Source organism: Ostrea edulis, chromosome 4, assembly GCF_947568905.1.
Source record: "Ostrea edulis chromosome 4, xbOstEdul1.1, whole genome shotgun sequence".
Classification (NCBI taxonomy): Eukaryota; Metazoa; Mollusca; class Bivalvia; order Ostreida; family Ostreidae; genus Ostrea; species Ostrea edulis.
In genome coordinates this window covers 84,612,883-84,633,264 of record NC_079167.1, presented here as the reverse complement: position 1 = coordinate 84,633,264, position 20,382 = coordinate 84,612,883, and the positions used below count along the sequence as shown (strand labels likewise).

Sequence of the window (20,382 nt, the reverse complement as noted above, 5' to 3'; positions counted from 1 at the left end):
TGAGAGAAAGAAAATACATATGCAATAAATGTTTCAACAGTTGTTTGGTCACAAAGTTTTCTCAGGTGATATAGTTGATCGTTTGCTGGGAGCTGATTGGTTGGTGTTGGGCAGTGAGTTGATATAGTTGATTGTTTGCTGGGAGCTGATTGGTCGGTGTGGGGCAGTGAGTTATTTCTTTTGGTCTATGTATGACCCAGTTTGTGCTCCTTGTTCCCTAGATTGCACCCCAGGCTATTTCCAGTGACATTGGAATGTCTAATAATGGGAATCTCTCATCCTCCGGATGGATGACAGAGACAAAAGATGAGGTGAGATGACCTTCACCTTCACAGTCATGTGATACTGATTTAAATCTGTTGTTTGCTCTTATTTTACGCTTCGCTTTCTGATGTACAGTACAGAAGTCCATCCATAAAAAGACCAGAATTACTGCCGGACAGTCAGGTAAAATCTGAGTGTTCAACAGTGGATTGATGGTGAACGGCAGACTGTGTGTTATGTGTGTGGTTTGTTTGGAGACTGAGGCGATGTTTTACGGGTTTATATCTTGTGTATTAGGTATTGGTACATGAATATACCAGTGAGTACTATCTACTACTACTATACGGGAGTACTGTCTACTACATGTACTGCTACATGGTGTTGGAATGAGTTAGGTAGTCCTACTGGTGCCAGGGTCTTGTTTATTTGTTACACATTTAGAGAACTGGGGCAGCTACACCCGGCTTCATTCTGCAGCACATCGTTTAACGTAAAGCGACCGACCTTGAGTTTCCGACGATGTCAGCAGCAGTGTGCCACTTATACGTAATACACGAATTCAAATGATTTCATGAAAATACCATTCAATGTACAAGATTGTAAACATGAATTCCTAATGCAGGGGAGTATATTACACGTGTCTACATAGAACATGAATTCATATTGTGGGGGAGTAAATTACAAGTGTCTATAAAACATGAAGTCCTATTGTGGGGGGAGTAAATTATAAGTGTTTATAAAATATGAATTTCTATTTTGGGGGGAGTAAACTATAAGTGTTTATAAAATATGAATTTCTATTTTGGGGGGAGCAAATTATAAGTGTTTATAAAACATGAATTCCTATTGTGGGGGAGTAAATTGTAAGTCTATAAAACATGAATTCATAGTGCGAGGGAGTAAATTATTACTGTCTATACTCCTGTCTATGAGACTGAGTACACAGATTTTACTCTTTGATTCCAAACAACTCTTTCATACACTGATAAGTCGACCTTGGATTATTTACTACACTGCAGTGCGCTACGGTTATACTTACTGACAATATCAACGTAAAATGTATTTTAATGATTTAGCAAATTCATTGCTGATAATCTGACATTTGAATTAAGATTTCTTGAATATTTGTACAAAGATTACAAGAAAACTAAAAACTATATTTTTTTATGAATTTGTTTGAAGTGCTTGGACACAGTTACCAGCAGTGCAATGCTCTGGTTCTGATTAAAGTGCAACTTATGCATTGTTGTGAAACTAAGCATTCTTGTATTGAATATCCTCTCTTGCCCTAAATGAAGGTTCTGTCGATATACATGTTTCTCAGATTAGCTTTCTGTTGTAAGATTTGATAGATCTAATGTGACAAGTGACTACATGTTTATTGTGCAGGTCAAATATGTTCTTTTGAGGCTCACAGAAGAATGTTGATATTTCTACTGTTTTTGCCTAACATCAATAGTTTTTGCATCACATTACATGACACCAACATCATGTCCATACAGTGTTACAGAATTTTGTTGTTGTAGGACACAGTGTTACAGAATTGTGTTGTTGTAAGGACAAAGTGTTACAGAATTGTGTTGTTGTAGGACACAGTGTTACAGAATTGTGTTGTTGTAGGACACAGTGTTACAGAATTGTGTTGTTGTAGGACAGTGTTACAGAATTGTGTTGTTGTAGGACAGTATTACAGAATTGTGTTGTTGTAGGACAGTGTTACAGAATTGTGTTGTTGTAGGACAGTGTTACAGAATTGTGTTGTTGTAGGACACAGTGTTACAGACTTGTGTTGTTGTAGGACACAGTGTTACAGAATTGTGTTGTTGTAGGACAGTGTTACAGAATTTTGTTATTGTAGGACAGTGTTACAGAATTGTGTTATTGTAGGACAGTGTTACAGAATTGTGTTGTTGTAGGACACAGTGTTACAGACTTGTGTTGTTATAGGACAGTCCTTACAGAATTGTGTTGTTATAGGACAGTGTTACAGAATTGTGTTGTTGTAGGACACAGTGTTACAGAATTGTGTTGTTGTAGGACACAGTGTTACAGAATTGTGTTGTTGTAAGGACAAAGTGTTACAGAATTGTGTTGTTGTAGGACAGTGTTACAGAATTGTGTTGTTGTAGGACAGTGTTACAGAATTGTGTTGTTGTAGGACAGTGTTACAGAATTGTGTTGTTTGTAGGACAGTGTTACAGAATTGTGTTGTTTGTAGGACACAGTGTTACAGAATTGTGTTGTTGTAGGACACAGTGTTACAGAATTGTGTTGTTGTAGGACAGTGTTACAGAATTGTGTTGTTGTAGGACAGTGTTACAGAATTGTGTTGTTGTAGGACAGTGTTACAGAATTGTGTTGTTGTAGGACAGTGCTACAGAATTGTGTTGTTGTAGGACAGTGTTACAGAATTGTGTTATTGTAGGACACAGTGTTACAGAATTGTGTTGTTGTAGGACAGTGTTACAGAATTGTGTTGTTTGTAGGACACAGTGTTACAGAATTGTGTTGTTGTAGGACATAGTGTTACAGAATTGTGTTGTTGTAGGACAGTGTTACAGAATTGTGTTGTTGTAGGACAGTGTTACAGAATTGTGTTGTTGTAGGACAGTGTTACAGAATTATGTTGTTGTAGGACAGTGTTACAGAATTTTGTTATTGTAGGACACAGTGTTACAGAATTGTGTTGTTGTAGGACACAGTGTTACAGAATTGTGTTGTTGTAGGACAGTGTTACAGAATTGTGTTGTTGTAGGACACAGTGTTACAGAATTGTGTTGTTGTAGGACAGTGTTACAGAATTGTGTTGTTGTAGGACACAGTGTTACAGAATTGTGTTGTTGTAGGACAGTGTTACAGAATTGTGTTGTTGTAAGGACAAAGTGTTACAGAATTGTGTTGTTGTAAGGACAAAGTGTTACAGAATTGTGTTGTTGTAAGGACAAAGTGTTACAGAATTGTGTTGTTGTAAGGACAAAGTGTTACAGAATTGTGTTGTTGTAAGGACAAAGTGTTACAGAATTGTGTTGTTGTAAGGACAAAGTGTTACAGAATTGTGTTGTTGTAGGACACACACACTGGTGTTGCGTGCTGATACTGTTGTTGTAGGACACACACACTCGTGTTGTTGTAGGACACACACACTCGTGTTGTTGTAGGACACAGTGTAACAGAATTGTGTTGTTGTAGGACACACACACTCGTGTTGTGTGCTGATACTGTTGTTGTAGGACACACACACTGGTGTTGCGTGCTGATACTGTTGTTGTAGGACACACACACTCGTGTTGCGTGCTGATACTGTTGTTGTAGGACACACACACTGGTGTTGCGTGCTGATACTGTTGTTACAGAACGGTGTTGTTCTAGGACACAGAAAAGGGGTTCTAGCTATTCCCAGTGTGTTGAATGTCTAAAATTCACCACTCTTATCCAAAGAATTTTTATTTTGCACAGTCTTGTCAACTGTTATCACCAATAGTCAGTTATAAGTAACTGACCCTCTTGTCCAGTGTTTCCACCATCAGTTATAAGTAACCGACCCTCTTGTCCAGTGTTTCCACCATCAGTTATAAGTAACCGACCCTCTTGTCCAGTGTTTCCACCATCAGTTATAAGTAACCGACCCTCTTGTCCAGTGTTTCCACCATCAGTTATAAGTAACCGACCCTCTTGTCCAGTGTTTCCACCATCAGTTTTAAGTAACCAACCCTCTTGTCCAGTGTTTTACCATCATTTATAAGTAACCGCCCTTCCTGTCCAGTGTTTCCACCATCAGTTATAAGTAACCGACCCTCTTGTCCAGTGTTTCCACCATCATTTATAAGTAACCGCCCTTCCTGTCCAGTGTTTCCACCATCAGTTATAAGTAATCGACCCTCTTGTCCAGTGTTTCCACCATCATTTATAAGTAACCGCCCTTCCTGTCCAGTGTTTCCACCATCAGTTATAAGTAACCGACCCTCCTGTCCAGTGTTTCCACCATCAGTTATAAGTAACCACCCTTCCTGTCCAGTGTTTCCACCATCAGTTATAAGTAACCACCCCTCCTGTCCAGTGTTCCACCATCAGTTAAAAGTAACCAACCCTCTTGTCCAGTGTTTCCACCATCAGTTATAAGTAACTGACCCTCCTGTTCAGTGTTTCCACCATCAGTTATAAGTAACCAACCCTCTTGTCCAGTGTTTCCACCATCAGTTATAAGTAACTGACCCTCTTGTCCAGTGTTTCCACCATCAGTTATAAGTAACTGACCCTCCTGTCCATCATTATTACATTTGGTCAGTAGTACCCGGCCTCCTTGCCCATTGTGAGGTTTTAAAACCCATCTTTTCGTTATAATAGTAAACTGTGAAGGACTGTAAAGTACTTGGTCAGACATGTTAATGTGATTTAGTGGTGTATATTGTGAACCGGTCTCTCCACAACAGGATGCAGCAGGCAGACAGTCCCAGAGGAATGCGCCCCTGGGGTCCCTAATCACCGGAGACAGGGTCGACTACCCCAGCAGTGCCGATCTGAAATTTAACCGAGAACGGCGCAAGGAGTACAATGAATACATCAAGGTATCATTAGACGTGTTGTTGTAGACTAATCTCCCGCTAATCCTGATTGGTCCAATCTAACCTAATGACCTCTAACCCTGACCTTTGACCCTCTAGATCCTTATTGTTTGTTCAGTGTAGTGGTTGTTTCTCTCATTGCTAACGCATTTGTGTATTGTAAAGTGTAATCCCTGTTTTGTATGTTAAGAGGGTTTTTTTCCCCAGAATGTTAAATTGTCTGTGAATGTAGATTTTGGTCATTCATTCGAGACTCTGAATGTGATATGTAGTCCTGCTAGACAAAACATTTAGTTCTAAAATAAATACATCATTTAAATTTATAGACAGTGATATTTGAGTCAGGTTTTTTTTCTGAATCTTGATTAAATGAATGTTTTCTCAAGTGTACTCATAAACAAAAATAATGCAGAGTATACATATTCTGTACTTGGTGGTAGAGGTTATGTTTGATAACCAAGACATTTACTCCAATCACCCCATTGTTCACATAGCCCCAAGATCTACAGAACATCCACAGGAAAAGAGAAGAGGCCATATCTAAGATTGAGGCGGAGGGTATAGATCTGGACAAGGTCCGAATCTTCCCCCAGGGGGAATATCAGGACAAGCATAAACAGCTACAGGAAGAGTGGAAGAAAAACTTCCGCGATTTCGCAGCTAAGGTTGGTGAGCAGACTGAATTGAACCGGTGTCTCTAACTGACGTGATAATTCTGTTTTGTTTGAGATGTTCAGTGTAGTAACACTGACTGCTTTACTAAAACAGAAGCATGAAATTGTCAAGAAAGATCTAGAAGAACGAGAGAGAGTGCTGGCTGGTTATTACGGCAAGGAGATCGATAATCCCATGATCCTCCCAGCGGGGGAGTATAAAGACAAACAACGGCACTTCCAGCAGCAGTGGCGGGACGAATGTCGTGACTATTACTCAGGGGTAAAACAGTGTGATCTAACTCCAGCTGCATGGACTCGGGGCTGACACTAACTTTGATGTATCGTGAACTGTTAACTGATTCTAACTGGAAATGATGCTGAACCTCTAAAACAATGGAAGCCCAGCTTATTTAACCTGTGTGAAATTGTTACTCCAGTGTATAATTATATTTAACAAGCATGAGTGACATGACCCAGTTACCATATAGTTGCATGGAAGAAAAGACAGAAAGTGAATGCTGGCTGCATCCAGATCTAACAGCATGTAAAACTGGAGGCCGTTAATAGATTGAATATTTTGTTGTGCAGTGATGAGGTATTCACCACTAAAACATTATTCGGGTAAAACAGTGAGTTAACAATGGTTGAGCTGTTGTAAATATTGACTCTGGTGTCGAGAGACTTGGATAGAATGTAACCTCATTGTCTTTGTACAGCATCCAGTGGTTCTGAGGTCAAAAGATATTTGGAAAGCAGACGATCTGGTCCACACGATTCCGCAGTCAGGGGAATACAAAGGTCGACGAGAGAGGCTGAACACCGAGCTCCGAAAGGAGTTCAAAGAATATCAGAGCCAGGTATTCTCCTCCAATCAGAACTTAAATCTGCTGCTACTGCCACATAGCAACCATTTAAACTGACTCAAACTGAGGCTATGCGATGTCCATTGTTTATCTAATATCATTAATTACATTTCAGGGTTCAGACATCCTTTTTGAGGGTATAATTAACTTAATGTAATATGCATGACATCTACACTTTTCGCATTTTATTTCATCAATGATACTTTCTTCAAGCACTCATTTCTGATCAGAGTGCATGGCTCTCGAATTGTCTCCCTTGCGTAGATCTGATTTTTTTTTCTGTCACCCTTTTCTTTGTTTTGTGCATGCTTCTGCTGAGGTCTGCATTTGTCATCACCAAACTCATCAGTTCTATAAAAAGTTTGTCAATCTCATATCAGCTGAACATGGTGACAGCTTTTACTGTGGTATGCTTTGGATTGCCTGCAGACGATCTATTCATGAACCTCACTTACAACTATTAAATGAAATATTTTGGCAATATTCACTTAATCTGAAATTTTCAGTATTACATATTGACTCAAATTGAAAAATTGAAGTTAAGGGATGATTTTTATATACATCTTACTACTTTGACTACGTTTTATAAATCATGTATTCATAATTCCAAAAATACTGAACAGAGTGATTTAAAACTTGAGCCCCAAATGTCATATTTGCCTTTGACCTTATTAATCAGAAAACTCCCCCTAAAGAACGACCTAAAGACAATGGAAAACAAGGGGCGGTCCTGTTTGACCCGGTGTATAGTAAAGAGGTCAGAAGTAGAGTTCGGGAGGAGAGATCCAAAGATTTTCAGCACTTCCTGGAGGTAACATAAGTCACTGCATACAATTGGCTGGATGGTGGCGGGTACCCCCCTTACAACCAATCATATTTCATGCTTCATGTAATCAATAAAAGTCTGCAACAGTGTTTGTCAATAGTCTTTGTTTATTTGGTTCATTGTAAAATATTCATGCCACAACACTATAGTGTGTTGAATGTAGCATGATAAAGTTCCTAATTTAGCAATTCATTGACCTGAGAAAATTTCATATGTGTTAATTTTTCTCCAAGTTAATTCTTACACATTGTCAATGAGCAGGATATTGTTTATTATGAATTTTTCAACTTAATTCATTATTTCATTTAAAGATGCAACAATTTATTGTGTTTATTGTGTGTGTTTTTATGATATTGTGTTACAGAATAAAAAAAATGTGATACAATGAACATGTTATGAAGCATCTGCATGTTAATTAGTCATTAATTATCTTTAAGTATAATGCATGTTAGTTAGCTGTGAATGATATCTATACCTACAATATTTCAATATTTGCATGTGCATGTCACAGATTTAAGACAATAACAAATATATTTAATACAAGATTAAAGTTCCCATTTGATTTTTGCTGGGGTTTTTTCATATTGGCACATTAATTCTATCCTCCCTGACCACTTCATTGTATGTTACAGAAACAGGAAGCTGAGCGATTCAGGAAGCAGGAAAACACCCGCCCAGACAACCGCATTGGATTTATGTCTCATCTCGGAAAACCTGTTGAAGAGATGAGGGAGAAACTCAAAAAGGAGCGACACGAGGAATATAACAAGTACCTTCAGAGTGTAAGTACCACTGTGTATCACCTTCACATCGGTATGTGACAGGACACCCCCCCCCCCCTCCTCCAACAGAACATAATACCAAGTATCACCTTCACATCGGTATGTGACAGGACACCCCACCCACCCCCCACCCCCACCCCCTCCAGAGCATATTACAATGATCAATCTCATAACTCCTACAAGCAATACAAAATAGTTGGGCATAACATGACACCCTCCCTCTTTTTGAAGACTTCAACTGTATATAGATAAGTCCAGTGTGCAAAGATTGCCTTCCCATCAGTATGTGACAGTAATTACAAAGTTATATCTACAGTGTATTACAAAATAATACCTACAATTTATTACAAATTGATATCTAAAGTATTACAAAACAATATCTACAGTGTGTAACAAAATAAATATCTACAATGTATTACAAAATGATATCTACAGTATTACAGAATGATATCTACAGTATTACATCATGATATCTACAGTGTGTTACAAAGTTATATCTACAGTGTATTACAAAACAATATCAATAGTATTACAGAATGAAATCTACAGTATTACATCATGATATCTACAGTGTGTTACAAAGTGATATCTACAGTGTATTACAAAACAATATCTACAGTATTACAGAATGAAATCTACAGTATTACGGAATGATATCTACAGTGTATTACAAAATGATATCTACACTAATACATGTATTTTGTATTACAAAAACGATATATACAGTATCACAAAATAATGCTTTTAACTAACTAAACTCCATCTGTACAGAATACATCTCCTTCCCTATCTCAGATAATGATGGAGTCTGGGGAACTCTATACGTAAGGTAAATCAGCAGAAATCCCCCTCCCACCCAACCCAAAGTCTATTCTATGCAACTAACATGAAATAAACTTATACACTGGTGTAGGAGGTTATCCACTAACACAGGGATTGTGTGGTTGTACGTATTTTATGGTGAAGGTAAATATATTTTTAAAAAAATGTAGTGTAGCAGAATTATAAACTGGTTACAGGAGCTTAAGGAAATAATTATGAAGTGGGATTAACCAACAGAATAAAGCATGTATACTTAATTCAGTGTGTGTACAATATAATTATTAATTTAGAGTAGATGTTCCCACAGACCAGTTACTGGGTAGGTAATGGTGCTTTTCTGTAAGAAATAGGGTTCCATTTTTAAACATCTGTACGATATATAGTCAGTCATGTGACTGATATGAAACAATATCTTGTTTCTTGTCTTGTAGAACTTCAGTTTTAGTTTAGGATGCAGTAGAAATGCAGATGTGTGTGGTTTTTTAAGAATGTCAACAGTTAATGTTCGATTATAATATCATGGTTGAATTGCACAGTCTTTACTTCTAGACACAAGTATATACATACATTTTAACATATCACCATTGTTCAAGAGGGTCAATGTTCTTTGGTAACCAAAATTTTACTTGTTTGTGAGGATGTCATTTTGTGGTAACCTCAACCCTAAAACCCATCCATGCTAACTGGTTAACACTGACAATGGGAAAACTGTACAGAAAGATGATACAATAAAGACGTTTTCCGTCAGTTTGGACTGTAAATCGATAATACCTGTGACTGTGCAATCATAATGTAATGCTGCTAGTATTCACATTGTATATACATTATCATGATAATTAAATTAAACTAATTAGTTGTTTTTTTTAATTAAATAAACAACTCAGTTATTGTCTGTATAAAATCAAAAGTGTGACAAATAAATAACATCTATAGATGCAATCGAGATCAATCTTTTCTAGCTTTAAAAAAGAAATTTAAAATTGAGTATTGATAAAAATTCGTGGGTAAGGGTGACCCATGAAATCCACAAACATTGCTAACATTGACCCCCACCCCTGAATAATGGTGATTCCACTGTAGACTCGACTTTGTAGTGTTAAAAAAAGGAAAATATCAACAAGTGTAGATATATTTCACTGATCTATTTCAAAATCATGAATAATGTCCCATATCACACAGACACTCTGACAGTCTAATCATATTTCAGATGAGTAAATAATGTAAAAGATCAGTCATTCTAAGAAACAGTCTGGTGTAAGAAATATTCATAAAGTGGAATCTTTTCAAAATCACAAATGTGTGCATATGCATTGATTTTTCTCCAGTTTGTTTTTACAAGAAAAGTCAGTTTTATAGTATTTTTGTACCTTTGAGGTTATGGTGTCTTGTACAAATGAGGTTTCTAATATATTTTTGTACAGTTGAGGTTTACAGTATATTTTTTTACAGTTAAGAGAAGGTTTATAATGGGTTTTTTTACAGTTGAGGTTTAGAGTATTTTTTTTTTTTACAGTTAAGGTTTATAATATTTTTGTACAGTTGAGGTTTAGAGTATTTTGTACAGTTGAGGTTTATAATAATTTTTTACAGTGAGGTGTATGGTATTTTACAGTTGAGGTTTAGAGTATTTTTTTTACAGTTAAGAGAAGGTTCATAATGGGTTTTTTTTTTTACAGTTGAGGTTTAGAGTATTTTTTTTACAGTTAAGGTTTATGATATTTTTGTACAGTTTAGGTTTAGAGTATATTGTACATTTGAGGTTTATGGTATTTTGTACAGTTGAGGTTTTTAGTATTTTGTACATTTGAGGTTTTTAGTATTTTGTACAGTTGAGGTTTATAATAATTTTTTACAGTGAGGTGTATGGTATTTTACAGTTGAGGTTTATGGTATTTTGTATAGTTGAGGTTTATGGTATTTTACAGTTGAGGTTTATAGTATTTTGTATAGTTGAGGTTTATGGTATTTTGTACAGTTGAGGTTTATGGTATTTTGTACAGTTGAGGTTTATGGTATTTTGTACAGTTGAGGTTTATGGTATATATATTTTTTACAGTTGAGGTTTATAGTATTTTTTACAGTTGAGGTTTATGGTATTTTGTATAGTTGAGGTTTATAGTATTTTGTATAGTTGAGGTTTATAGTATTTTGTACAGTTGAGGTTTATAGTATTTTGTATAGTTGAGGTTTATAGTATTTTGTACAGTTGAGGTTTATAGTATTTTGTACAGTTGAGGTTTATAATATTTTGTATAGTTGAGGTTTATAGTATTTTGTACAGTTGAGGTTTATAGTATTTTGTACAGTTGAGGTTTATAGTATTTTGTATAGTTGAGGTTTATAGTATTTTGTACAGTTGAGGTTTATAGTATTTTGTATAGTTGAGGTTTATAGTATTTTGTACAGTTGAGGTTTATGGTATTTTACAGTTGATGTTTATAGTATTTTGTATAGTTGAGATTTATGGTATATGTTTTTTACAGTTGAGGTTTATAGTATTTTGTACAATTGAGGTTTATAGTATTTTGTATAGTTGAGGTGATATCTACCCCTACCTCATCTTGGTTTTGATAACCAGCACCATTATCTACCCTCGGTGTGTGGGGACATTGGGAATCAGTGAAATGGGATCAGTTTCAGCTTTCACTGTTTGCATGCGTGTTTGTCTGCTTGTTACAGAAACATAACTCACAGCAACAGCAGTGCCCTCTTGTGGAACGACCAAAGTGGGTGGACCCCCACATAATGGAAGTAGGTTTTTATCAAAGCCATGGTTGGAATCCTTGTGTAATTAACACCATTCAAATCATGTACTGGTCGACAGGTATTCTGATTCATTTTTATGCCCCGAGACCAAATATTTGGGGACATATTGTTTTTGGTCTATCTATCTGTCTGTGACTTTGTGTCCGTTTGTAATTTTAACCTTGGTCCAAGTTTCATAAACTATACAAGATAGAGAATTAATATCTGATGAATTGAAACGTAAAGATAAAAGGTATGTGTATCATGACTGTGAAAGTTCAAAGTCATTCATCAAGGTCAAGGACAAATTGACCACAATTAAATGTGGGGACATTAATTCAGGGGCAAACTGTTTCACAAGCACATCTTGTTTTTATGTGAGTGAGAAGAGTGTTTTGACCTTCACTATTATCTTGCAGAACTTACCACTCTGCCATGGAAATAATTCCCAGGGAGAGGGGAAAAATAGGCAAATTGTCTGCTGACTTCCCAAGGAGAGGGCAAAATAGACAATGTCTGCTGACTTCCCATGGAGAGGGCAAAATAGGCAATGTTTGCTAACTTCCCATGGAGAGGGCAAAATAGGCAATGTTTGCTGACTTCCCATGAAGAGGGCAAAATAGACAATGCCTGCTGGCCTCCCTAGGGAGAGGGCTAAAATACACAATGAGTGCTGGCCTCCCTAGGGAGAGGGCTAAAATACACAATGCCTGCTGGCCTCCCTAGGGAGAGGGCTAAAATAGACAATGCCTGCTGGCTTCCCTAGGGAGAGGGCTAAAATAGACAATGCCTTCTGGCCTCCCTAGGGAAAGGGCTAAAATACACAATGCCTGCTGGCCTCCCTAGGGAGAGGGCTAAAATAGACAATGCCTGCTGGCTTCCCTAGGGAGAGGGCTAAAGTAGAGAATGAGTGCTGGCCTCCCTAGGGAGAGGGCTAAAATACACAATGCCTGCTGGCTTCCCTAGGGAGAGGGCTAAAATAGACATTGCCTGCTGGCTTCCCATGAAGAGGGCTAAAATACACAATGCCTGCTGGCCTCCCTAGGGAGAGGGCTAAAATAGAGAATGCCTACTGGCTTCCCCAGGGAGAGGGCTAAAATAGACAATGCCTGCTGGCTTCCCTAGGGATAGGGCTAAAATACACAATGCCTGCTGGCTTCCCTAGGGAGAGGGCTAAAATAGAGAATGAGTGCTGGCCTCCCTAGGGAGAGGGCTAAAATACACAATGCCTGCTGGCTTCCCTAGGGATAGGGCTAAAATACACAATGCCTGCTGGCCTCCCTAGGGAGAGGGCTAAAATACACAATGCCTGCTGGCTTCCCTTGGGAGAGGGCTAAAATAAGCAATGCCTACTGACAATCTCATTTGGTCACTAAATGAAGTATTGAATATCAAATCCAAAGAATAAAGAATTAAAGACTCCCTGATAATATATAAGTTACCTTTTGTCCACCTTTGGTACCAGAAAACACATATTGATGATCATAAATCCAATTTGTAAAAGTCAAGAAGGACATGTACATATAAATTGTATTACATATGTATTCATTCAGAGTAATATTTAATAAATCTCTAATCAACTGCATTTGTTAATATAGACTTCTATTGTTCTTCAGGATAATTGGCAGAGAGAATCTGGAGGATCTAGGTCAAGGTCAGCATTGTCTATTCATTCTGTTTTATAAATATAAATTAATGGTTGAAAAAGTCGAGGCTTTGTTAATGAACTTTGTTTTTAAAACACATACATGTACAATGAAATTCTTTTCATTCCTCTCCCTGGTTGTACTTCAGACCAACCAGTAACAAATCTGTCCCAACCCCATCATATGAAGAAATGTTGGAGAAAAAGAGGAGAGAGGAAGCCTCCTACAGGCGTTACGATGATCCGGAATATTCCAGGTCTGGAGGGGAGTAAGTATACATAAACCTCCTGTAGACATTATAATGATCCGCAATATTCCAGGTCGGGAGGGGAGTAAGTATACATAAACCTCCCATAGACATTATGATGATCTGGAATATTCCAGGTCTGGAGGGAATTAAGTATACATAAACCTCACATAGACATTATAATGATCCGGAATACAAATGTATTCCATGTCTGGAGGGGAGTAAGTATACATAAACCTCCTGCAGGCATTATAATGACCCAGAATATTTCAGGTCTGGAGATTAAGTATATTTCAGCCTCCTATAGTCATTATGATGATCCGGAATATTTCAGGTCTGGAGGGGAGTAAGTATATGTCAGCCTCTTATAGTCATTATGATGATCCGGAATATTCCAGGTCTGGAGGGGAGTAAGTATACATAAACCTATATTTAGGTAACGAGTTTAACTTGTAGACTTGAATTTAGTCCCCAAATACTTTGTGTTATTGCTGGTGTTTACATGTAGTGACTTAATGTCCAGAAGGATACTGCTCAAACACTGTCAGTCTCTTGGTTAACACATCATTTCTCTGAGTAAATCATAGTGACGAGTATGTACAGTTAAAGTTCAGTGTCTCGAGCATCGATATCTCGAATACCATGAATATGTCAAAGTGAGTTGGAAGTTACAGGTTATGTATTTTGACTTCAACATCTCAAACCCTTGGATATCTTGAAGTTTTTTCTCAGCCCCATCAAGTTTGAGATAATGAGGTTTATCAGTAATTTTGGAATAATTTAGCTGATTTAATGTAATGAAATTGGAAATAAACAATTCATTTACTCTTTCAGACGACGCAACCCAAACCAGTCACCTTACGATGCTCCATATAGACGCTCCAATCAGGACTGAGATTAATGTGCCGATTTTATGTACAGTGTAGACCAGATAGAGCGGCAAAGCATGCACAACTTTAAGTGAATCCATCCAGTATTATACCCCTAACACTAGTGTAGATCTTAATATTAACCAACGGCAGTCAACCAAAGCTACTGTATATATTGTATATAACCCAATCACTACGATCTGTGATAGATTTACCTCCCTTTAAACAGAATCTGCTGAAAAACAAAATGCCAATTCTCTGTGTCGTCGGCACCTGTTCTACCGTTCTGTGATAAGCCATGTTTTGTGTGGAGCTTTAATTCTATGTTATATGTTATACATTAATCATGATTTACTTGGAATTCAAATGAAAGTGCTACAGTTTTATATATCATATTAATTAACATTAATTACTTTTGTGTTTTATGTGTGCCATAATCATGGAAATTTATAAAATGGAAAACTGTTTCTGTCAAAATACACGACTTTTCAAATATTTTTTCATTCAAACACTCTATCAATGCACCATTTATATAATTTATTTTGTCATAAAGGAATATTTATGTTGAGCAAATTATTGTATAATTGTATGAAAACAATATATACTGCTGAGAAAGGACAATTTCTTGTATGTATATTCTGTAATGATCTGTTGATGCTCTGCTGAATGTATTTATGAATTCATTGATGGTAAAGGACTTTGACGTGATTTAGGATTATACGAGAAAAACGGGAATGCTTTCTCCATAGAAATAAACTCACAATAAACAGAGACTTGGTCTTATTATAATTCCTCTAGTTTTACTGTAGACCAGTAACTACATGTGTATTATCTTTCAGACAATATTATCACATATTCAGACAGGCGCGTAGCTGCCTATACACAAGTATGCAACTGCGTACACATCATTTGCAAGAGAGATATAGATAGATCTTTGCCATTTATATATTTGGCCTCAAAAATAACTGCATTATAATGTCCATTCAATCAAATTTGAAGCCCTTTTTGAATTTCAAATTATTACCACCATGTTAAATATCACTTTAATGTACATCATATATGTTCATGCAGTAGACGGATTATGATATTCTTTGTTATCAGTAACATTTACCATATATACCAGTCAAAAACAATGAAAAAAATTTGTGAAAGGAATGTAAATTCAGTCCAAGTACACACAGTGAGTTGACATACAAAAACACTTTAGAGAATAATTTTGTGAATTCTTTCGGGGTTTGGAAATTGACAAGAAATCCTGTTCCTATACACAAAAGATATGTGATTTCATTGGTAAAACCCGGGAGCTTTGCCCCCACCAGGTCTCTGCTCTGGACCCACTGGGGGTCTCAAGGTGGCCCCAGACCCCTTGTCATACTTTGAATACACTTTTTCTTTCTGACTATGTGCCTATTAGATATTTTCTTCTATTGATTCTATAGAGAGTACCTAGGCATTCACTGACCCATAAAGGTCGGCAATGTAAAAGTCTGGGGAATACTTGTGTACTTGCATGCTCAATTATGATGTCACTGACCTCCATTTACAAAATAATGACTGACAAAAACACTTGGTCTGAAAATGTAGAGGAAGGAACAATTTTAGAATTGAAAATACCTATGGAATTAGAAAAATATGCACATGTACGGTAATAGAAAGGGTCACTGAATGAACATTGGGAAATATGTTCTTCTGCATCCTTTGCAAGTTCTATCCACTTTCCCGTGCAAATCTGCAAGCAGACATATTTCCCTATACAGTAAAACATGCTTATAATGAATTTATGCTTATTCCGATGTGATATTTATTCCCCATATGAGAGGAAAATAATGAGAGTTTTATTGGATATAACAGTTTTATTATAATGAACTGTTTTTCGCTGGCTGTGAAGGTTCACTATAACCATGATTTACTGTATTAAGTTAATAATCTTGGACCTGGTTGCACAAAAGTTAGTTAATTTTAACAGACAGGTATTGTCTAGTTCTTGCTATATAAATGTAAGAATTAATGACAAGTTAACTGCATGTTAGTTAAAGTTAATTAACCTCCATACAACCGGGTCCTGTTGGTTAAAGTTAACTAACCTCCATACAACCGGGTCCTGTTGGTTAAAGTTAACTAACCTCCATACAACCGGGTCCTGTTAGTTAAAGTTAACTAACCTCCATACAACCGGGTCCTGTTAGTTAAAGTTAACTAACCTCCATACAACCGGGTCCTGTTAGTTAAAGTTAACTAACCTCCATACAACCGGGTCCTGTTAGTTAAAGTTAACTAACCTCCATACAACCGGGTCCTGTTAGTTAAAGTTAATTAACCTCCATACAACCGGGTCCTGTTAGTTAAAGTTAATTAACCTCCATACAACCGGGTCCTGTTAGTTAACTTTAACAGACAGTTAACTTCTCATGAACTCTTATATCTGTATACTGCAGAATCATCATTGTTCGTGGGGGGGTTGATGTTCGTGGACTTTGTGGGCACTCTTACCCACGAATTTACGTGTCCTCGAGCATTTTTTTAAACCAAGTAGAGTTATATCTCCTAGTGACATTGTATCGCTTACCCACGAAATTACGTCCTCATGAACCAGCAAGATTTTGCTTGCCCACGAACATTGACCCCCACGAATTAAAATGCTTCCACAGTAGCATATTAACTGTCAGTTAACCTTTTAACTCATCTTGGTGTAACTGGGCCTTGTATTATAGTGTGAAGGCAGTTACAAGAGATATAACAAAAGTTCTGCAAAGTGGTGCATCTCATAATGTGGTAAAGTGGAGCATCCAACACAATGTGACAAAATAGTCCGGGTGTCCGGGTAGCGCAGAGGTAGCACTCTCACTTCACACCGCCGCGACCCGAGTTCGATCCCCGTGATTGGCAGTGGTTGTATGTGAGAGGGTATGGCGGTCACCCGCTCAGACATGTGGATTTCCTCCGGGTACTCCAGTTTCCTTCCACATAAATGACCCCCTAGCGCAAACATCCGTGCATCAAAGGACCCCATTGGAAATAAGCTTTCGAGCTTTCATGGGTTATTTTTGGTATTTATGTATGTTTGTATGTATGTATATACTGAAAATGGAGCATCGTCTCCTTATGAGGCAAAGTGGAGCATTCAACACAATGTGGCAAAGCAGGGCCTCCCCTTATGTGGCAACGTGGAGCATCATCCCCTTATAATGTGGCAAAGCTGAGCTTCCCCTCGAAATGGCAAAATAGAACTTAGATAAACATTTAACAGTTACATTTACAGTCAAATTAGATGCAATTTTTTAAAACTTTAATTCCCATTTCCCACAACTTTCCAGGCTTGTCAGTCAACAAGTAGGAACAGGCGTGGACTACCTTAATTTTCAATGATTGGTCAGATTGGCACAGTGTACCAAATTTATTGTTAAGGAGGGATAAGACACCAGAGAAATCTGATATGGATGGAAAGTGGAAGATATGTACAATAATATATACTCTTCAATAAAAGAAACGCATTGCAACTTTTTTTTTCTTGCTATGAAGAAATTATTTGTTAGATAAAAGTGTTTAAATAACCATAATATGTTATACCATTGAGAGAAACAAACCAATTTTCCAATCGAGGGTTATTAAATGGGACAGGTTGTTGTTTTGCATGAATTCGTGTATGCTTGATGTACACATTTCACACAAGTTTATCAAGTTGGGATGCATTTCTCGTGGGACATAGATCTTATGCCTATAAATGCCAGGGGTTTCCAGATTTTTAAATCAGATGTGCCTTTAGACAATCAATGACGAAATTATGCCACATCTCAACGAAGCCCAGTGGAACAATGCAATCGGTCGATTAGAAGCACCTGAATCACAGACACATCTCGCCTTTGGGACGGGTATAACCAACAAGTATCAACACGTGACCCGTAGCTTTTCTGGGTGACCAAGGGTAACAACGCTGGCCCAGGATAGGTTCATCGAACTACGCCATTTGCGTGAAAGGTTTGCGACAGCTTCATCTACACCTGCTGTCATCCCTGGACAACACAGGATATCAGACCAGACAGTCCGTAACCTTTTATGTGAGAATGGAACTTAAGAGCAAGTTGACCTGTAAGCGCTGTTGTCTTGACATGCAGCAACGTCGACAAAACAGACTTCAATGAGCCCAGACACATATGTGCTGGAAAACTGTTTAGTTTAGCGACGAGTCAAGTTCCTGCTGCACCAAATGAACGTTTTGCCCCTAATTGTATCCAGGAAGTCAACAAATTTGGTGGCAGAAGTGTAATAATGAGGGCAGCAGTACCGGAAGAACACAAGTGGTGCATATGCAGGGCAATCTGATGGCCCTGCACTACAGTGATGAAATTCTTCGGCATCATGTTGTATCAGTTATGCAGAATAATGGTGCAATTTTTCAGCATGACAACACAAGACCGCACACAGCTAAGCATACAACTGCTTTTCTTAATGCCAACAACATCCCAGTTCTGCCTTGATCGTCAAAATTGCTGAATTTGAACCCTGTTGAGCGCCTTTGGGATGAACTGGATAGACACATCTGGCAACATCAACCTGCACTTCAGACATTGCAACAACTTACAAATGTGTTGCTAACGGAGTGGAACAACATCCCATGGCAGTTTATTCGAAATCTGATTTCATCAATGAGAAGACAATGCCCAGCAGTTATTGATGCCAATGGAGGACATACCAAATACTGAAGTGAAGTGACCTTGTACTTCTGAAGTCCAATAAACATTCTTTACAAATGAACATTTGGACATTGCTGGAATGTTGAAAGTTCCTTTTTATTTACGTGCAGGTGTACGGGTATTGTCCACACTAGTGGGCTTCCTTCCAGATAGCTGGCTAGCTGCACACATGGCAGATCTCACCTCAGATCTCCTTTTTTTCTGATCATGAGGGTTGGCAGTAGAGAGCTTCCATTCTATTCGATCTTTCTCCGTCAGCTCTTTCCAAGATATCATTGGCCGACCAACTCTACGCCTTCCAGGAACTTGTATATTGAGAGTGCACTTAACTGCAGTGCTGGATCTGACAACATGGCCATACCAGCGGAGTCTCCTTTCCCTTAGGATGAGGTCAAAGTCATCGAGACCAAGCCGCCCCAGCAATTCATTTGACTCTACAGTGGCCATATCTTCTGGTTTGATGTTGCAGGTCTGTATGATCATGGCCCTGTCACTGCACTGTAGGCGACGGAGATTTGGCTTGGTCAGTGCCCAAGTCTCACTGGCACAGAGCACGGCGCTCCGTACACAAGTGCTATACACTCGACCACGGGTCTTGTACGACAGGTGGCGTGATGTCAGGACTGGTAGCAGCTCCTTGAACTTCTTCCAAGCGGTCTTCACACTTGTAGTGGTCGCAAGGTCACAGCCACCAGCTGCAGAAAGCATGTCTCTGAGGTAGCAGAAGGAACCTACAACCTCCAACTTGTCCAGACCAACTTGGACATCACTCTTCGGCCTGCCATCAAGAAGGCGATCCATTCCCCTGTACCTTGAGCACCTAAAGTGAGGGTCCACAAACAGGCGCATGAGCCCCACTGCATTTCTTGTGCACCCAGTGCTTGCAGCCATCGCAGGAAAAACTGGTGCTGCCTACACCTGTACGACAGACAGCACATGGGAAGCTGACCGAGTCCTGAAGTAGGTCAAGATCCATATAATATATTAACCTTGATAAATCTTTATTATATTCCCAAAAAAACGTTATGCATTTCTTTTTTTGAAGAGTATACATGTATTTTGAAATGGGAAAAGTTTTAAATTTACCTTATTTAGTTAAGAAAAACAGTTTTAGATGCAGATAGACTTGGGGGGTGTTGGGTGTTTAAAAAACCCTGCTAGATTAGAACCCACAATCCACAGATCAGCAGTCGACATGTTAATCTACTGGGCTACCCATACAGGCAGAGGTAAAAGGAATATACATGTACACGTATTGCTGATATCATGTTTAAGCAGGAAGTTGGCCATTTTTACGATGTGTTATTCCTCCTGAAGTGTGGCATTGTGATGACACTGCAAGTCGTGAAATGAACCACAACATATTGGAAAGTTTTTCATAGCAAAATCATGTTGGAATGCAAATAAAT

At 38.0% G+C, this 20,382-nt stretch overlaps 2 protein-coding genes across 15 annotated transcripts in view; one reads left to right on the top strand and one right to left on the bottom strand.

The window, feature by feature from the left end:
• The window catches only part of LOC125669517 (trichohyalin-like), a 35,474-nt gene extending 20,419 nt beyond the window's left edge, over positions 1 to 15,055 (top strand). For all 14 annotated transcript variants that reach the window (XM_056164031.1, XM_048904067.2, XM_056164029.1 and 11 more), the window contains 12 exons: positions 222 to 311; positions 400 to 447; positions 4,695 to 4,829; positions 5,321 to 5,491; positions 5,595 to 5,762; positions 6,199 to 6,339; positions 7,025 to 7,156; positions 7,804 to 7,953; positions 11,455 to 11,526; positions 13,137 to 13,174; positions 13,315 to 13,434; positions 14,248 to 15,055. In XM_056164031.1, the coding sequence (XP_056020006.1) occupies positions 222 to 311; positions 400 to 447; positions 4,695 to 4,829; positions 5,321 to 5,491; positions 5,595 to 5,762; positions 6,199 to 6,339; positions 7,025 to 7,156; positions 7,804 to 7,953; positions 11,455 to 11,526; positions 13,137 to 13,174; positions 13,315 to 13,434; positions 14,248 to 14,308 (1,326 nt within the window). In that variant the 3' untranslated portion in view covers positions 14,309 to 15,055. The remainder of the gene's footprint in view (positions 1 to 221; positions 312 to 399; positions 448 to 4,694; positions 4,830 to 5,320; positions 5,492 to 5,594; positions 5,763 to 6,198; positions 6,340 to 7,024; positions 7,157 to 7,803; positions 7,954 to 11,454; positions 11,527 to 13,136; positions 13,175 to 13,314; positions 13,435 to 14,247) is intronic.
• Positions 15,056 to 19,069: 4,014 nt separating this feature from the next.
• Positions 19,070 to 19,864, bottom strand: LOC130053874 (uncharacterized). The gene has a single exon (XM_056161516.1). It carries the CDS (start codon positions 19,862 to 19,864, stop codon positions 19,070 to 19,072), a length of 795 nt encoding a protein of 264 aa, XP_056017491.1.
• Between the last annotated feature and the right edge of the window lie 518 nt (positions 19,865 to 20,382).

Coding starts and splice junctions, on each gene's coding strand:
- LOC130053874 (XM_056161516.1), bottom strand. CDS start 19,864: ATGGCTGCAAGCACTGGGTGCACAAGAAATGCAGTGGGGCTCATGCGC.